General features: G+C 50.1%; 2 protein-coding genes across 5 annotated transcripts in view; one reads left to right on the forward strand and one right to left on the reverse strand.

Annotated features, from left to right (window-relative positions):
• Window positions 1-8,460: 8,460 nt before the first annotated feature.
• LOC105469173 (H3.3 histone B) lies at window positions 8,461-10,829 on the reverse strand. 2 transcript variants are annotated; one of them, XM_011719873.3, is made up of 4 exons: window positions 10,675-10,829; window positions 10,069-10,206; window positions 9,832-9,985; window positions 8,461-9,745 (listed from the first exon to the last, which is right to left on the reverse strand). In XM_011719873.3, exons 2-4 carry the CDS (start codon window positions 10,194-10,196, stop codon window positions 9,617-9,619), a joined length of 411 nt encoding a protein of 136 aa, XP_011718175.1. In that variant the 5' UTR covers window positions 10,197-10,206; window positions 10,675-10,829; the 3' UTR covers window positions 8,461-9,616. The 2 variants fall into 2 exon arrangements, with proteins under 2 accessions (XP_011718175.1, XP_070939694.1); XM_071083593.1 differs by lacking the exon at window positions 10,675-10,829 and adding an exon at window positions 10,565-10,583.
• Window positions 10,830-14,492: 3,663 nt separating this feature from the next.
• LOC105469175 (unk zinc finger) overlaps window positions 14,493-14,743 on the forward strand; it is a 45,585-nt gene continuing 45,334 nt past the window's right edge. Inside the window, exon 1 of one of the 3 annotated variants that reach the window (XM_011719877.3) lies at window positions 14,493-14,714. In XM_011719877.3, coding sequence (XP_011718179.1) covers window positions 14,611-14,714 — 104 coding nt within the window. In that variant the 5' untranslated portion in view covers window positions 14,493-14,610. The remainder of the gene's footprint in view (window positions 14,715-14,743) is intronic. The other 2 variants (XM_011719874.2, XM_011719875.2) reach the window with 2 other exon arrangements.

The following is a 14,743-nucleotide window of genomic DNA, read 5'->3' on the forward strand; positions in this document are numbered from 1 at the left end:
ATCCACCCACCTCGGCCTCCCAAAGTGCTGGGATTATAAGCATGAGCCACCACACCCAGCCTGTTTTAGTTTTTCTTGGAGAACCTTGATTTAGACTGGGTGAGGTGGCTCATGCCTGTGATCCTAGCACTTTGGGAGGCCGAGGCAGGTGGATCACCTGAGGTCAGGAATTCGAGACCAGCCTGGTTAACATGGTGAAACCCCACCTCTACTAAAAGTACAAAATTAGCCTGGTGTGGTGGCACACGCCTGTAATCCCAGCTACTCAGGAGGCTGAGGCAGGAGAATCGCTTGAACCCGGGAGGTCAGGAGATCGAGACCATCCTGGCTAACACGGTGAAACCCCGTCTCTACTAAAAAAATACAAAAAACTAGCCGGGCGAGGTGGCGGGCGCCTGTAGTCCCAGCTACTGGGGAGGCTGAGGCGGGAGAAGGGCGTGAACCTGAGAGGCGGAGGTTGTAGTGAGCTGAGATGCGGCCACTGCACTCCAGCCTGGAAGACAGAGCAAGACTCCGTCTCAAAAAAAAAACAGAAATTAGGCTTGGCGCAGTGGCTCAAACTTGTAATGCCAGCACTTTGGGAGGCCAAGGCAGGTGGATCACCTGAGGTCAGGAGTTTGAGACCAGCCTGACCAACATGGTGAAACCCCCTCTCTACTAAAAATACAAAAAATAGCCAGGCGTGGTGGCATGCGCCTGTAATCCCAGCTACTCTGGAGGCTGAGGCAGAACAATCACTTGAACCTGGGAGGCAGAGGCTGCAATGAGCCGAGATGGCACCACTGCACTCCACCCTGGGCTGCAGAGTGAAATTTCGTCTCAAAAAAGGAAAAAAAACTTTGGCGTAAGGGGAAGCATGTCCGTTTGTTCAAGATGGACTCTGAAACATTGATTTTATTTGGGAAATGTGTTTACTGTTTTTTTAAAATCCCATCTAGTGTGTTACTGAAATTTGTTCAGAGTGAAGTCTCCTTTGACCTTTGACCTTCCCCCCATTTCCTGGCCAGATGTCTCAGGATTAGCGGGGAGGTGGCACTGTAACAGAAACGCTTCACCCTGAGGTTTGTCCTGTGCTCTGCTGGCTGAGAAACTTGCTTGTATCTTGCTGATTATCAGGTAGGGCTGAGGCGTCTGGATAGAATTCTGGGTTATATCCACCACAGGGACACACTAGCCAGTGGTGGGAATGCCATGCATGCCAGCCAGGTGTCTGCTGACCTAGACCAGGCTGGAGTGCAGTGGCGCCATCGTGGCTCACTGCAAGCTCCGCCTCCTGGGTTCACTCCATTCTCTTGCCTCAGCCTCCCGAGTAACTGGGACTACAGGCGCCTGCCACCACCCCTGGCTAATTTTTTGTGTTTTTTTAAGTAGAGATGGGGTTTCACCGTGTTAGCCAGGATGGTCACTATCTCCTGACCTCGTGATCTGCCCGCCTCAGCCTCCCAAAGTGCTGGGATTACAGGCATGAGCCACCACGCCCGGCCCTTGTTTTTTTTTTGAGACGAAATCTCACTCTTGCCCAGACTGGAGTGCAATGGTGCAGTCTTGGCTCACTGCAACCTCCGTCTCCCAGGTTCAAGCAATTCTCCTACCTCAGCCTCCCAAGTAGCTGGGATTATAGGCACATGCCACCACACCTAGCTAATTTCTGTAGTTTTAGTAGAGACAGGGTTTCACTATGTTGGCCAGGCTGGTCTTGAACTCCTGACCTCATGACCCGCCTGCCTTGGCCTCCCAAAGTGCTGGGATTACAGGTGTGAGCCACCACTACCGGCCATGTTTTTTTTATTTTTTATTTTTGTCAGGGTCTTGCTCTGTCACACAGGCTGGCATGCAGTGTCACCTTCACAGCTCACTGAAACCTTCAACTCCTGAGCTGAAGCAATCCTCCCATCTCAGCCTCCCAAGTTGCTGAGGTTACACGGGTAAGCCACTGCACCCAGCTCTAACAATGTTTGTCCAGGCCATGGCAAGACCTGGCCTACCACTGAGGACAGGCACTCCAAAATGCCTCTTCTCCATGAGAGTCGGCGTCTGCCTTCCACACAAAATCCAAATCCTTGGGCCCTCCTTGCTCAACTTGACCTTTGTTTATGTTTCACAAAACTATACACTTGACGCAGCCCTGGCTTCTGCATTGCAGTCACAGCCTGATTCCCTGATGGACTTAGGTCCACGGCTCCCAGTGTTTTCAGAGACTGACATCTTGCTCCCAGCAGATGGCTCAGCATCTCACCCCTTCTGGGAGATTCTTTTTATTGTTTCCTCTAGAGGGTTAACCTATTTCCTGATCTGGGCTCCCTTTGCCCTTCTATAATGTTCATAACAGTGTCTGGACTATTGATAATAATATTGAGCCGGGCCGGGCGCGGTGGCTCAAGCCTGTAATCCCAGCACTTTGGGAGGCCGAGACGGGCGGATCACGAGGTCAGGAGATCGAGACCATCCTGGCTAACACAGTGAAACCCCGTCTCTACTAAGAAATACAAAAAACTAGCCGGGCGAGGTGGCGGGCGCCTGTAGTCCCAGCTACTCGGGAGGCTGAGGCCGGAGAATGGCGTGAACCCGGGAGGCGGAGCTTGCAGTGAGCTGAGATCCAGCCACTGCACTCCAGCCTGGGCTACAGAGCGAGACTCCCTCTCAAAAAAAAAAAAAATAGGCCGGGCGCGGTGGCTCACGCCTGTAATCCCAGCACTTTGGGAGGCCGAGGCGGGCGGATCACAAGGTCAGGAGATCGAGACCACGGTGAAACCCCGTCTCTACTAAAAATACAAAAAATTAGCCGGGCATGGTTGTGGGCACCTGTAGTCCCAGCTACTCGGGAGGCTGAGGCAGGAGAATGGCGTGAACCCGGGAGGCGGAGCTTGCAGTAAGCCGAGATCACGCCACTGCACTCCAGCCTGGGCGACAGAGCGAGACTCCGTCTCAAAAAAAAAAAAAAAATAAAATAAATAAATAAATAAATAAATAAATAAATAAAAAATAATATTGAGCCCATGGTAAGCCCAGATCGCAGGGTTGTTATCTCACCAGCATGCACCTGTGGGGCAGCACTGCTTGTTTACTACCAGCTTCTTTTTTTTCTTTTTGAGACGGAGTCTTGCTCTGTCTCCTAGGCTGGAGTGCAGTGGTGTGATCTCAGCTCACTACAAACTCCACCTCCCGGGTTCACACCATTCTCCTGCCTCAGCCTCCCAAGTAGCTGGGACTACAGGTGCCTGCCACCATGCCTGGCTAATTTTTTGTATTTTTAGTAGAGACGGGGTTTCACCGTGTTAGCCAGGATGGTCTTGATCTCCTGACCTTGTGATCCACCCGTCTCAGCCTCCCAGAGTGCTGGGATTACAGGCGTGAGCCACCATGCCCAGCCGTTGTTTTTTTTGTGTGTTTCTTTTGGTTTCTGTTTTTGTTTTTGAGATGGAGTCTCATTCTGTTGCCCAGGCTGGAGTGCAGTGGTGTGATCTCAGCTCACTTCAACCTCCGTCTCCCGGGTTCAAGCAATTCTCCTCTCTCAGCCTCCCGAGTAGCTGGGATTACGGGCATGCACCACCACACCTGGCTAATTTTTGAGTTTTTAGTAGAGATGGGGTTTTGCCATGCTAGTCAGCTGGGTCTCAAACTCACAGCCTCAAGTGATCCACTCACCTCAGCCTCCCAAAGTGTTGGGATTACAGGCATGCGCCACCTCGCCTAGCCCCTGAGCCCATTTTCTCAGCCTGTTTCCTGTACTGCTGCAGCCTCACTCTACTGGCCTCTGCTTATGAAAGTGTCAAGAGTTAAAGCTCAGCCTCTTGGTGACGGACAGGAGGGGCAGCTGCTCTCTCAGACTCAGTTACTACACGAAACACTCTCGGTTTGGAAACCAGGCCAGTAACCAAAGCTTTTGGGAACCAGACTGATTCTTTGCCACCAATACTGGAAGCAGATCCAGCCAGCTGTGCTTGGGGGCTGCTGGGGCTGTTTGGTTTGGTCAGCAGTCACTCCTGGAACTTCTGCTATGTGCCAGGCATGATTCCAGAGGCAGATACACTCATTCCCTGCCTTCGGAGCACCGGAGCTTCTCGTCCCCCTCCGGTCTCAGATGCCCCTGCTCAGATAACCCAGCTGCAGGTCTTGTCTCTGTTTGCTGCCCCAACTCTTTCCCTGAAGTTCCGCCCTCTAGGTTGACAGCCACCCTGCTGCTGGCCAAGGAGCATGTCCAGACCTACAAGGTGCAGCTGACGGCTTAGGGCCGAGGCTGTCTCCTCTTGCGCCTCACACTGGCTGGAAAGCTGCTGGCTGGCACTGCAGCTGCCCACGCCTCAGGCCGCTGGCAGTGGGCAGGTGGATTGAGACTAGCTGCAGGTGCAGAACTGGGGAGGGAGAGCCCTGTGGGGGCCGTGATGCCTGGGCTGTGGACCCAAGCCCCTCCTGACCCCTCTGCTTGGCCCCATGGCTCAGTGCCTGGCAGAGAGGAGCTTATGGAGGGAAAGTGTGGCCAACGTAGGAGGTGGTATGTGAATAGGGATTTAACGAAGCCCAGGTTCCACCTCCATGGGGACAGGCACAATCCCTCACACACCCCTCAGCAAAGGCCACCTGCCCTAAGCCTGCAGCCCATCTCCCTCTCCTTCCCCGGAGCCCTCTTGTCCCTGGTACTGGTGATGTCTGAGGTGAACCTCTCCCTTTCTGCCCACCCTCCATCCCACTGTGTGTATCCCCAGAACTGCAGCTTCCTGATAAGAGCTAGCAGCTGCCAGCGAGAAGGCCCCAGACCCTGGCTGCCTCACCGTGTCCCTCTCTCTGCACCCTTTTCCAGATGACACATGGCCTTACTGCTCCTCCAGGAGCTACAGCCTCACTGAAGCCCCCACTTCTTGCTTTCCCAGTAGGGGGTGACTGTAGGACCTCTTAGCTTTCTCCATGGGGAGGGGTTATGAAGTAGGAGGCAGGCTGGGCTCGCGTGCAGAGACCTCTGCTGGGGAGACAGCTAAGAAGCGCTGCTCCCAGGTGTGCATGATCTGCAAGACTGGCCCCTGCTGGCCACTGGGCATAGTGCTCAGATGAAGACACCAGGACCTGCTGGGGCGCATCCCAGAGAAATTCTGTGACTCTTTGCTTGGAGGGAGAGTGTCTGGTGGGATCACTGATAGCCAGGGGCTGCTGGGCCATCAACAGGACCACAGGGAGCAGGAGTACCCTGCCCCTTCTCACACCACAGCCCCTTCTCACTCCACAGCCCCTTCTCACACCACAGCCCCTTCTCACTCCACAGCCCCTTCTCACACCACAGCCCCTCGCAATAGAGGCCTTGTACAAACTCCTCTGTGCATAAACACAGAGCTGTCTCAGCTGCACCCACCTCGGCCTGCAGCCTCCCTCATTTCCCAGACCTGCTGACAAAGGGATCAGGGAGGGAAAAGGCCAGCCACCCGGCCCAAGAAGAGGGCATCCTTAGTCTTCTGAGGATGCCGTAGAATTTGGGTTGGCAACCCGACAGGGACCTACCCCTTCTCCCCTTCTTCTAGCCTTGCCTTGGAGGAGGACGCTGGAAGGCCAGCTTTCGTGCAGCTGTTGCTGGTCAGAAGCCAGGCCCAGCTTGATAAGAGTGGTCCAGGCTGGTGACATCCTTGTGATCAGGGCATCTCCCTGAGGAATGCCCACAGAAGCAGGCAGGAGCACCATAGGGGTGAGGGAAGAGGCTGTGAGGGCCCGGGCAAGGTGCACCCAGCTCAGCCTCAGTGGGACTGATCAGTGCCTGGGGTGGGGCTGAGAGAGGTGGGCTGCGATTCCTCTGGCAAGATGATTAAAATGCTCCCGCCCCAAGGGATGGGGAGAGAGTGCCCAGGATAGGGGCTCAAGCATCTCATGCCGGGTGGACCACAGCACCCCCTGTAAGACAACTGCAGAAGGGGTGAAAACTCCTCACCTGATGCTTCTCTATGGCGGGCTAGACTGGCCATAGGCCTCAGTCTCTGAATCTGAACACAGGCCAGGACCATCTTGCAGAAACCATAGGGCAAGCCCTTGTTTCCTGCTGATTGAATTGCAGACAGCTGACGGGTGTTCCGTGGTGTTCCTCCCTCTACTGACCTACCTGAAGGTGATTCAGGAGAAAGGGACTGTTTTCCCAGGGCTGCAAGACCCCACCCTGACACCTGACACCGGGCAGTGCGTGCAAGGAGCCAGGCAGGGGGAGCTGAGCAGCAGAGACCGCTGTTGGGGAATCATCCAGTGAATTGATGAGTGGGAAACTGTTAATTTCCAATCCAGGCAGTCCATTCAGGGCCTCCTCTTCCCTTTGGCTGATGGTCCCTAGGCCAGGACCAGTGGGCCAGGTGCTAAAATTACCCAAGGTCCTGACAGGACTCTGGCCCCCAGTAATTCTGAAAACCAAGCCACTCCACTTGTCCTGAAGCCCTTAGCCTGTGTCTTCGGCAAGGTGGCTGGAAGACCACTTGTTCATGATGAAGTTGCACGTCAGAAGCCGGGTCCACTCTTGGTGAGGGAACACTTGTTGCCCTTTATTTCTCCCATCTTCCTCTTCACCCCTCCTTTTCTCTATTTTGTAGTTACACTGTGGACCCCTGGTGCTGCGTCAAACAGCCCTGCTTCATCCCCAAACTGACTGCTATGTGGGCCAGATGATTGAAGTTTAAGGGACAAAACAAATTACGTCCCATTTGCAGATTGAAGGTGGTATAATTAGAATATTGGTGGGTAAGCAATTTGACCTTATTTTCCTGAGACATGTCCCTACACAAGATTCACTGGGTCCCCACCTCACGTCACCATGCTATGGGTAGGTAGAACGACTGCATAATTTGCCAAATTGGGACAGAGGACAGTAAACAGAGGCACTATTAAATACACTTCAGGCCGGGCCTAGCGGCTCACACCTGTAATCCTAGCACTTTGGGAGCTCGAGTTTGAGACCAACCTGGGCAACATAGGGAGACCCCGTCTCTAAAAAGTAAATACACTGGCCGGGCACGGTGGCTCACGCCTGTAATCCCAGCACTTTGGGAGGCCGAGGTGAGAGGATCACGAGGTCAAGAGATCGAGACCATCCTGGCCAACATGGTGAAACCCCATCTCTACTAATACAAAAATTAGCTGGGTGTAGTGGCGTTTGCCTGTAGTCCCAGTTACTCGGGATGCTCAGGCAGGAGAATCGCTTGAACCTGGGAGGCGGGGGTTGCAGTGAGCCGAGATCGCGCCACTGTACTCCAGCCTGGCAACAGAGACTCCTCAAAATAAATACACCAACAGGCACAGATTGGCACTGTCCCGGGGAACCTGTCACTGAGGTCACCTCAATAGGGAGCTTCCTTATTATTGAATGCGCACGTCCCAGCCCCAGCTGAATCAGAAGTGAGTGCTTTGTGGACATTTCCCCAAACTTTTTAAAAGACATTATCATTCGAATGAAAACCATCGACAAAATGAGAAAATCTTAACTTCAAAAATTTTATTTTAGTCTCATCCATCAAGGGCATAGAATACCTGCATCAGCTCCAACTTCTGCTTTTCTCCTTTGCCTCTGCTCCTTTACCCTTACCGAGGGATATGCCATACAGGCAGCTGCCTACAACCAAAAGCTCTCTTTGCCTTCTGGGTTGAGCGCTCAAGCCAAGTGTGGAAAGGCAAGTTGCTACTTCGGCAGATTGCAAGCTGCCCAATATAATCCGAGAACCTTCTATGCCAGCCTGCAGACTACGGGAGAAGGTTCACTAGTGTCACTCACTTGGGTTGTCACAGGTAGTAAACAGAAGCTAACTCATCACCATAGCCAGGTTTCTGTACTTCGTTTCCAGACACTCCAGAGCATAGCACATTCCAACGTCTGATCTTAATCTCACTCTGAAACACACTGTGAGGAACCATTTAAGTGTGCTTGTTCCAGAACTGATTATGAATCTTCTAGAAAAGAGGGTCACTACATTACATTCTTTCATAGGAGCTCATTATCACGACCTGAAAGATACCTACTCTACCTTCCCTCTAAACTCTTAAATTTGAAACTAACCCAAACTTTCGAGAAAGCAATTTTAATGCGGCAGAACATTAAGCAGTCGCTAGATTCAAACAGGAATGCTTTGATGACTGCTGGCTCTCATGCTGTCTCGCTGACATCCAAATACTATGCTTTTGGGCCATCATTGCACAAGAAAACTGGCTTCCTACTGAAGTTTAAGAGTGAGTTCTACACCTGCGGGCTTCTATGCTATGGAACGGGAAGGGGGGAAAAGCTTCTTGATAGTTTGTCTTAACCCACACTGCAAATACGGCAATATTATGGCATCTTAATAAAGCAGAGAGCTGTTCACATGCTTTCTACAGTATCTTTGTAAATAAAAGGTTCCTTTGTCTACCAAGCAACACTTGAAATGAACTAAGCTCAAAACATTAGTATACAAGGACCTAGATAATGGGACATGTGAAAACTTAGCACATTCAATTTAGGTTTTGGACACTTAGTTGGATAAACAAGTTTATTTGTAAATTTAGTCAACATACATAATTGACCTAAAAACTTCAATAAGATAAATTTTAAAACCACTTGGAAGGCCATCTCTATAAAAATGATTTTCCCAGGACAGTAACCAGATGTAACCTAACCCAACACCATCTTAATTGGCAGAGGTTCAGTGGGCTGGAGCTTTATGCTCCTCCCCCACAGCAAGATTTTATAATACAAATGCCACAAGAAAAAGAACTTCGGTACTGTTTCCTCTTAGCAGAGGAGAAAAACTCAACCTAGTTATGAGACCAACCACACAACACAATGAAAAGCTGCACTAACTAGTTCAGAATATTAGTTAATAGATGATGCTGGTGTGAATAACTTGTATTTTTTTCTAGAGCCCTTATAAATAAAATCCCCCAGTTAGTGTTTGCATTATCAGCTAGAGGGTTAGATAACATGTGGTAGAATGAGGACTTATGCAAGGTATAAATGCGCATAGCATTTTACTACTATGAGAACAAGTGCAGTCAGAAGAAAACCAACTGGACTCTAAATTACACACACCTTAATGACAAGACTCCCCACCACTTGTGAATGTAAAACATTTAATTTAAAAATGTTGACACTACAATATATAAAATAGCTATTATAAATGCACATAGTGTATTCTATAGCTGCCAGGTTTACTTTTTTTTTTTTTTTTTAAAGGAAACTGTAAGTTACACTGTGGTTAAGACTTGTATCTTCACCCTTGAAAAAGCCCACATTCTATCACAGTGATGTATGGTCAGACTTAACAGCCCCAATTGTTAAACACTTGGATCAAGTCATAACCAGTTTTATTGCAAAAGGACCCTGTACACATTTATCAATTCTAGTACCTTAATAGCTACCCAACAAGTCATTAACATACAGAAACATGCATCATGAGAAGCAAGAAATATCACCCATCCCTTCTGCATATTAGCAACTTGTCACTCCTGAGCAACAGTGCTCACATCACTGAGGTCTGTGAACAGTCACTTTTCGCATTCATCCTGAGTGAAAGATGGAATGACTTAAGTACAAATGCAACATATTATAAACAATTTCTTACAAAAAAAGTCACAAATTAAACCAAAGTATTTTACAGAATTTACTACAAAACGCCATAAAAACTGCCTTCACTTAAGCTCTCTCTCCCCGTATCCGGCGAGCCAACTGGATGTCTTTGGGCATGATGGTGACTCTCTTAGCGTGGATGGCACACAGATTAGTATCTTCGAACAGACCCACCAGGTACGCTTCACTAGCCTCCTGTTGAGGACAAGAGCCACACTATTAATCCCCCTCGGGGAGCGGAAACCGCCCAGCCCTCCCCCGACTCCAGGCCTTTGTCTTACCTGCAGCGCACCAATGGCCGCGCTCTGAAACCTCAGGTCGGTTTTGAAATCCTGAGCTATCTCCCTCACCAACCTCTGGAAGGGCAGCTTCCGAATGAGCAGCTCGGTCGACTTCTGATAACGGCGAATCTCTCGAAGCGCCACGGTCCCGGGCCTACAGCGAGCACGGGAGGGGTGAGCAGACGCCGCCGCACAAAGCCGTCCACCGACGGGCCACTGTTTCCCCGCCCGGCCTACCTGTAGCGATGAGGCTTCTTCACCCCGCCGGTAGAGGGAGCGCTTTTCCTGGCGGCTTTTGTGGCCAGCTGTTTGCGGGGCGCTTTCCCACCGGTGGATTTACGAGCAGTCTGCTTGGTTCGGGCCATTTTCTTTCACCTAAGAAAGACGCCCCGAAGGTAAGGCCGCCGCGCTCACCCGGGCCGCACCCCGGGGCTGCGGGGGAACAGGCCCTGGCCCCTCCGCCGGGCCTCCCGCCTCCCCGTGCCCCACCTCGCGGCGGCAGATGGCCGAGGGCCGCCAACCTCCTCCCCCTCCCCTAATGACTCAGGCTGCAAGGAGTGGCAGCCTCCCCCGGGAGGGGGAGTACAGGGAGGAGTCACTTCCCTTCCTTGACGGGCGGAGGCCCGACTGCCCGGAATCCGGCGTCGGGACCTCTGAATCACCGCCAGGAAAAGGCGGGGACGCGGTTCCGGAACAAAGCCCCAAGGGGAAACCTCCCGACCCCATACCCTACCCGACACCAGCGGCCCGAAGAGCCCCCGCCGCTCGGCTCCCAACGGCCGCGGCCCGCGGCGGCAACGGTTGGCAGAACCTGCAGCCGCGGGCAACCCCAGGAACGCCTACCCAACGCCGAAGTTTTAGGCCACTTCTCCGACCGCCGCGCCGCTTCCGCTGCCCGAGGAACAGCCGCAATCGCCGAGCTAAGAACGGACACAAGCCCAACGAACGACCAAACCGCTCTGCGCTCCAAGCCCCCTCGACGCCTCCGTTTTTATAGGCACGCTTCACGCTGCGTCTCTGCGTCATAGAACCCTTATTTGCATACACCAACGACTTTTTTTATTGGTGGGCGCTTTCGCCGACGCGCTGACATCTCCCGACACAAAGGCCGTGCTTCGGCACTGTTCCATGATTGGTGCATATCTAGGCCGCTGATTGGCTGTTAAAGTCGCCTAATGATTGGATGGATGCAAAGAGGAATGGACGAATCAGAGTTTAGCACTGAGCGGCCCTTCTGATTGGATAAAATGGAGCTATGTTTGGATCCTTCCCTTGGTTCCAAAGCTCTGCAATAGAAAGTCAATGCAAATGAATTGCACTGGTCTCTTATCAGGATGAGCAGGAGTCTAAACTTTACAGGCATCAAGCGAATGCTATGCACGCAGAGAGGCTACTTTAACAAATTTTTTGTAAATATTTTCCGATGTAAAATAAAATGTGTTCCCTAGATTACCTTTCATAATATTTTGGTCGTTAAGTGCGTAGTGTGAGAATTAGAATTCAGTAAATCATGTTATATTATCAAGTATTTCAAATATCATGCACATACATTTTTAACCAGAAGCAGGTCCCTTGGTGGGGTGGGAAGGGGTAAATAACAGATACAAATAAACATGTTAATAAATTAGAGGAACTGTTTCGTATGTTTTTAAGGTGTCACAAAATATTTTGTTATTTCCATATGATTAAACAAGAAGTAACTTAAGCAACATGTTACTTGAATTATGTACTTCAACTGAATGAAATGACTACAGCCAGAAAGGAAATAGTCCTACTATAGTATTTGCATGTCCATGAAGAATAAACGAAAGATAACTAAACTAAATATGTGCCCTTTTGTTTAATAGCATATCCTGGCAGGTATTACTTCTGAAGAAACATGACAAATGTGTAAATATGCTAATCCCTACCTTTGCCTAAGTAAATGTCTTGGGTAGATTGCAATAGTCAGTTCTTCAGTTGCCTCAAGTATATAAAATACCATAGCAGGCTTAAGGTTAAGACTAGCCAAGCAAAGCCCAGAAAATTGAAATACAGCCTTGGGCATTCTACTCCACTCTATAGTTCTGATGCTTGGTTCAACAAATATTCCAAACCACTAAAAGAAAAAGTAGCAGAAACAGGTATATATAGGTTTCAACTAATTTTTTTTTTCTTTTTCTTTTTTTTTTTTTTTTTTTGAGACAGAGTCTCTCTGTCGCCCAGGCTGGAGTGCAGTGGCGCAATCTCGGCTCACTGCAAGCTCCACCTCCCGGGTTCACGCCATTCTCCTGCCTCAGCCTCCCAAGCAACTGGGACTACAGGCACTCGCCACCACGCCCAGCTAATTTTTTGTATTTTTAGTAGTGACGGGGTTTCACCGTTTTAGCCGGGATGGTCTCCATCTCCTGACCTTGTGATCCGCCTTCCTCGGCCTCCCAAAGTGCTGGGATTACAGGCTTCAGCCACCATGCCTGGCTGTGTTTCACGATTTTTCTAGGTTACACAGAATCATGTCATTTCCATGCCTCCGTGTGGAGGGACAGTCATTTTCTTTCCAGCTTTGCTAATTATTAGAAACTAAAGCCACTCGGAGAAAAAAGGTATGGATTTACATTTATTCATTTAAGTATGATTCGTGGAAATAGGAGGCCGAGTGCGGTGGCTCACGCCTGTAATCCCAGCACTTGGCAGGCTGGGGAGGGCGGATCATGAGGTCAGGAGTTCGAGACCAGCCTGACCGACATAGTGAAATCCCATCTTTACTAAAAATACAAAAATTAGCTGGGCGTTGTGGCATGCACCTGTAATCCCAGCTACTCAAGAGGCTGAGGCAGGAGAATCGCTTGCACCTGGGAGGCAGAGGTTGCAGTGAGCTGAGATTGCACCTCTGCACTCCAGCCTGGGCAATGGAGTGAGACTCCGTTTAAAAAAAAAAAAAAAAAAAAGTCTGTCTCTCTTACCTGGTAGTCACACAGGTATGTTTCACTTTTTCCAAATTGGTACAAGGGAGGAAAAGCAACACAGGAAATGAGGAAGAACCAAAAACCTCTATGCAATGAAAAAAATAGCAGAAAAAAAAGAAAACAAACAGAACCCAACAGCAAATGTGATGTAGCCTTGTAGGCTACTGTCCTAGTTCCTCTTCTGTTACCAACTTGCTGAGTAACTTTGTGCGGTTACTTAGCTTCTCTGGGTTTCGGTTTCCTCTTTTGCCAATTAAGCAGTTTGGATGAGATCATCTCCCAATTCTCCCAGTACACTCTTATTCTAAAGCTCATGGTATACATCCATTATTTAAAATCTGGTGCTGTGACCTCTATTTCCTCAGTCAGATCACACTTGAGTATTCTGAGGCTAACATAAACCAATTAAGTTGCGTTTAATCATAGGATTAAAGCAATATACTACAACTTGTATTCGTCCTTTTGTAATTTTTTTCAAACGCCCCTAGTGGCTAAACGATTTAGCCTATTTAGGAAATACCAGTTTCTCAACTCTGTAATGTGGCTTCTGATGTGAGGGAACTTGGAGCTAAATAAAATATGTGTCACTCAAACGTTAACGATTTTCCATTAGCCCCACCACCCCTCACCCCTAAGGTTATTTGGAATGTGTTTCTTTAATGAGATAATCATTTGCTAATGTAATCCCATCTAAGAAAATATAAATCAAAACCAGTGGATTTAAAATAGATTCAATATGAAAAACAAAAGTTAAATGATAACTGTTAAAATATCTACGAGAACATTCTAAAACTCACAGAAAAAAATGCCTAGGTCTGGGGCATCTGGCTTATTTTACAAAGTAAAGAACTTTGCTTGACTGGTGGGAAGCAGAGATGGGAAAGATAATGTCCCAAGTAAAAAGGCTGACGTCCAGAGAAGAAAACTAGAGTGGATAAATACGGGCACGCCCTACTCAAACCCAGGCCTTTCCTCTGGACACTATGATGCTTCTCAACACTGACAAGTTGCCTGCAATTTGTCAATGTACCTCAGAGACTATTCTAGGCGGAGATTAAATTCGTCCTTGGCCCTTAATGTACTGGAAGCAAGTTGGTCAGGCCAGGTGTCAGGCTGAGAAGGCACACAAGTCGTGGAGTTCCAGGTGTCGAGGCTGGTAAAGGTAAATGAAGCGCCTCGGCAAAGGCGCGGGAACTCTCCTCCTTAGCAAAGCTTTCTCAATCCCTCTCAGGTTAGACCCGCCGCAAGGATGAAGAGGTTGCTGTCGGATTGCAGGTGCCTGCAGCACAGGGCCCAGAACTAAAGAACCGACAATACAGATTCTTAAGCCCTGCTTGGAGGCACTGCTCTGAGCTGGCATTAGAACCGACCCAAGATGTACTAAGTATAAAGGCAAAGTAGTTATGACACCGTTGGCAGTGAAACTATACTTGGAACTCTTTCGCAGAAGTCGCTAGGGCCTCCCTAGCTCTGGGCCCCCTTCTCCTCCAGGGGCTCCAGTTTCATGGAGAGGCTTCCCTTTGAAACTGAAAACGCGCTGGTAAGAAGGATAAACGCGACCGGACTGCAATTCCCAGAAGCCGTCGCAGGCCCTCAGCATCCGGGACACTAGCAGCACGGATCCCTGGGTATTGTGGTCCCGCGCTTTGCCAGCAACCCTCTGCCGACGGTAAAATTCCAGTCGGACATAGAACCACAACTCCCAGCAACCCATGCTGCCGTGTGGGGGGTCTTCACGTTCTCGTGGCGCGGCGCAGGCGTACTGGGTCCTCGGCGCGGACCGCGCAGACTGAATAATAAAAGGGGAGCGGCGAAGAGGCAGGAAGACAAGACCATGTCGAAGGGCCCCGGGCCCGGCGGCTCCGCAGCTTCCTCGGCGCCCCCGGCCGCTACCGCTCAGGTGCTGCAGGCACAGCCCGAGAAACCGCAGCACTACACGTACGTAGAGCCCCCCCCCGCCGCGCGCG

This window comes from Macaca nemestrina, chromosome 17 (genome assembly GCF_043159975.1).
Source record: "Macaca nemestrina isolate mMacNem1 chromosome 17, mMacNem.hap1, whole genome shotgun sequence".
Taxonomy (NCBI): domain Eukaryota; kingdom Metazoa; phylum Chordata; class Mammalia; order Primates; family Cercopithecidae; genus Macaca; species Macaca nemestrina.

What these genes read in the sequence shown, in the direction of transcription:
- LOC105469173 (XM_011719873.3), bottom strand. Translation starts at nt 10,196, where the DNA reads ATGGCCCGAACCAAGCAGACTGCTCGTAAATCCACCGGTGGGAAAGCG. An exon ending in AAGAAGCCTCATCGCTACAG is followed by an intron (nt 9,986 to 10,068) that starts GTAGGCCGGGCG and finishes TGCTCGCTGTAG; the next exon opens with GCCCGGGACCGTGGCGCTTC. An exon ending in CGGCCATTGGTGCGCTGCAG is followed by an intron (nt 9,746 to 9,831) that starts GTAAGACAAAGG and finishes TGTCCTCAACAG; the next exon opens with GAGGCTAGTGAAGCGTACCT.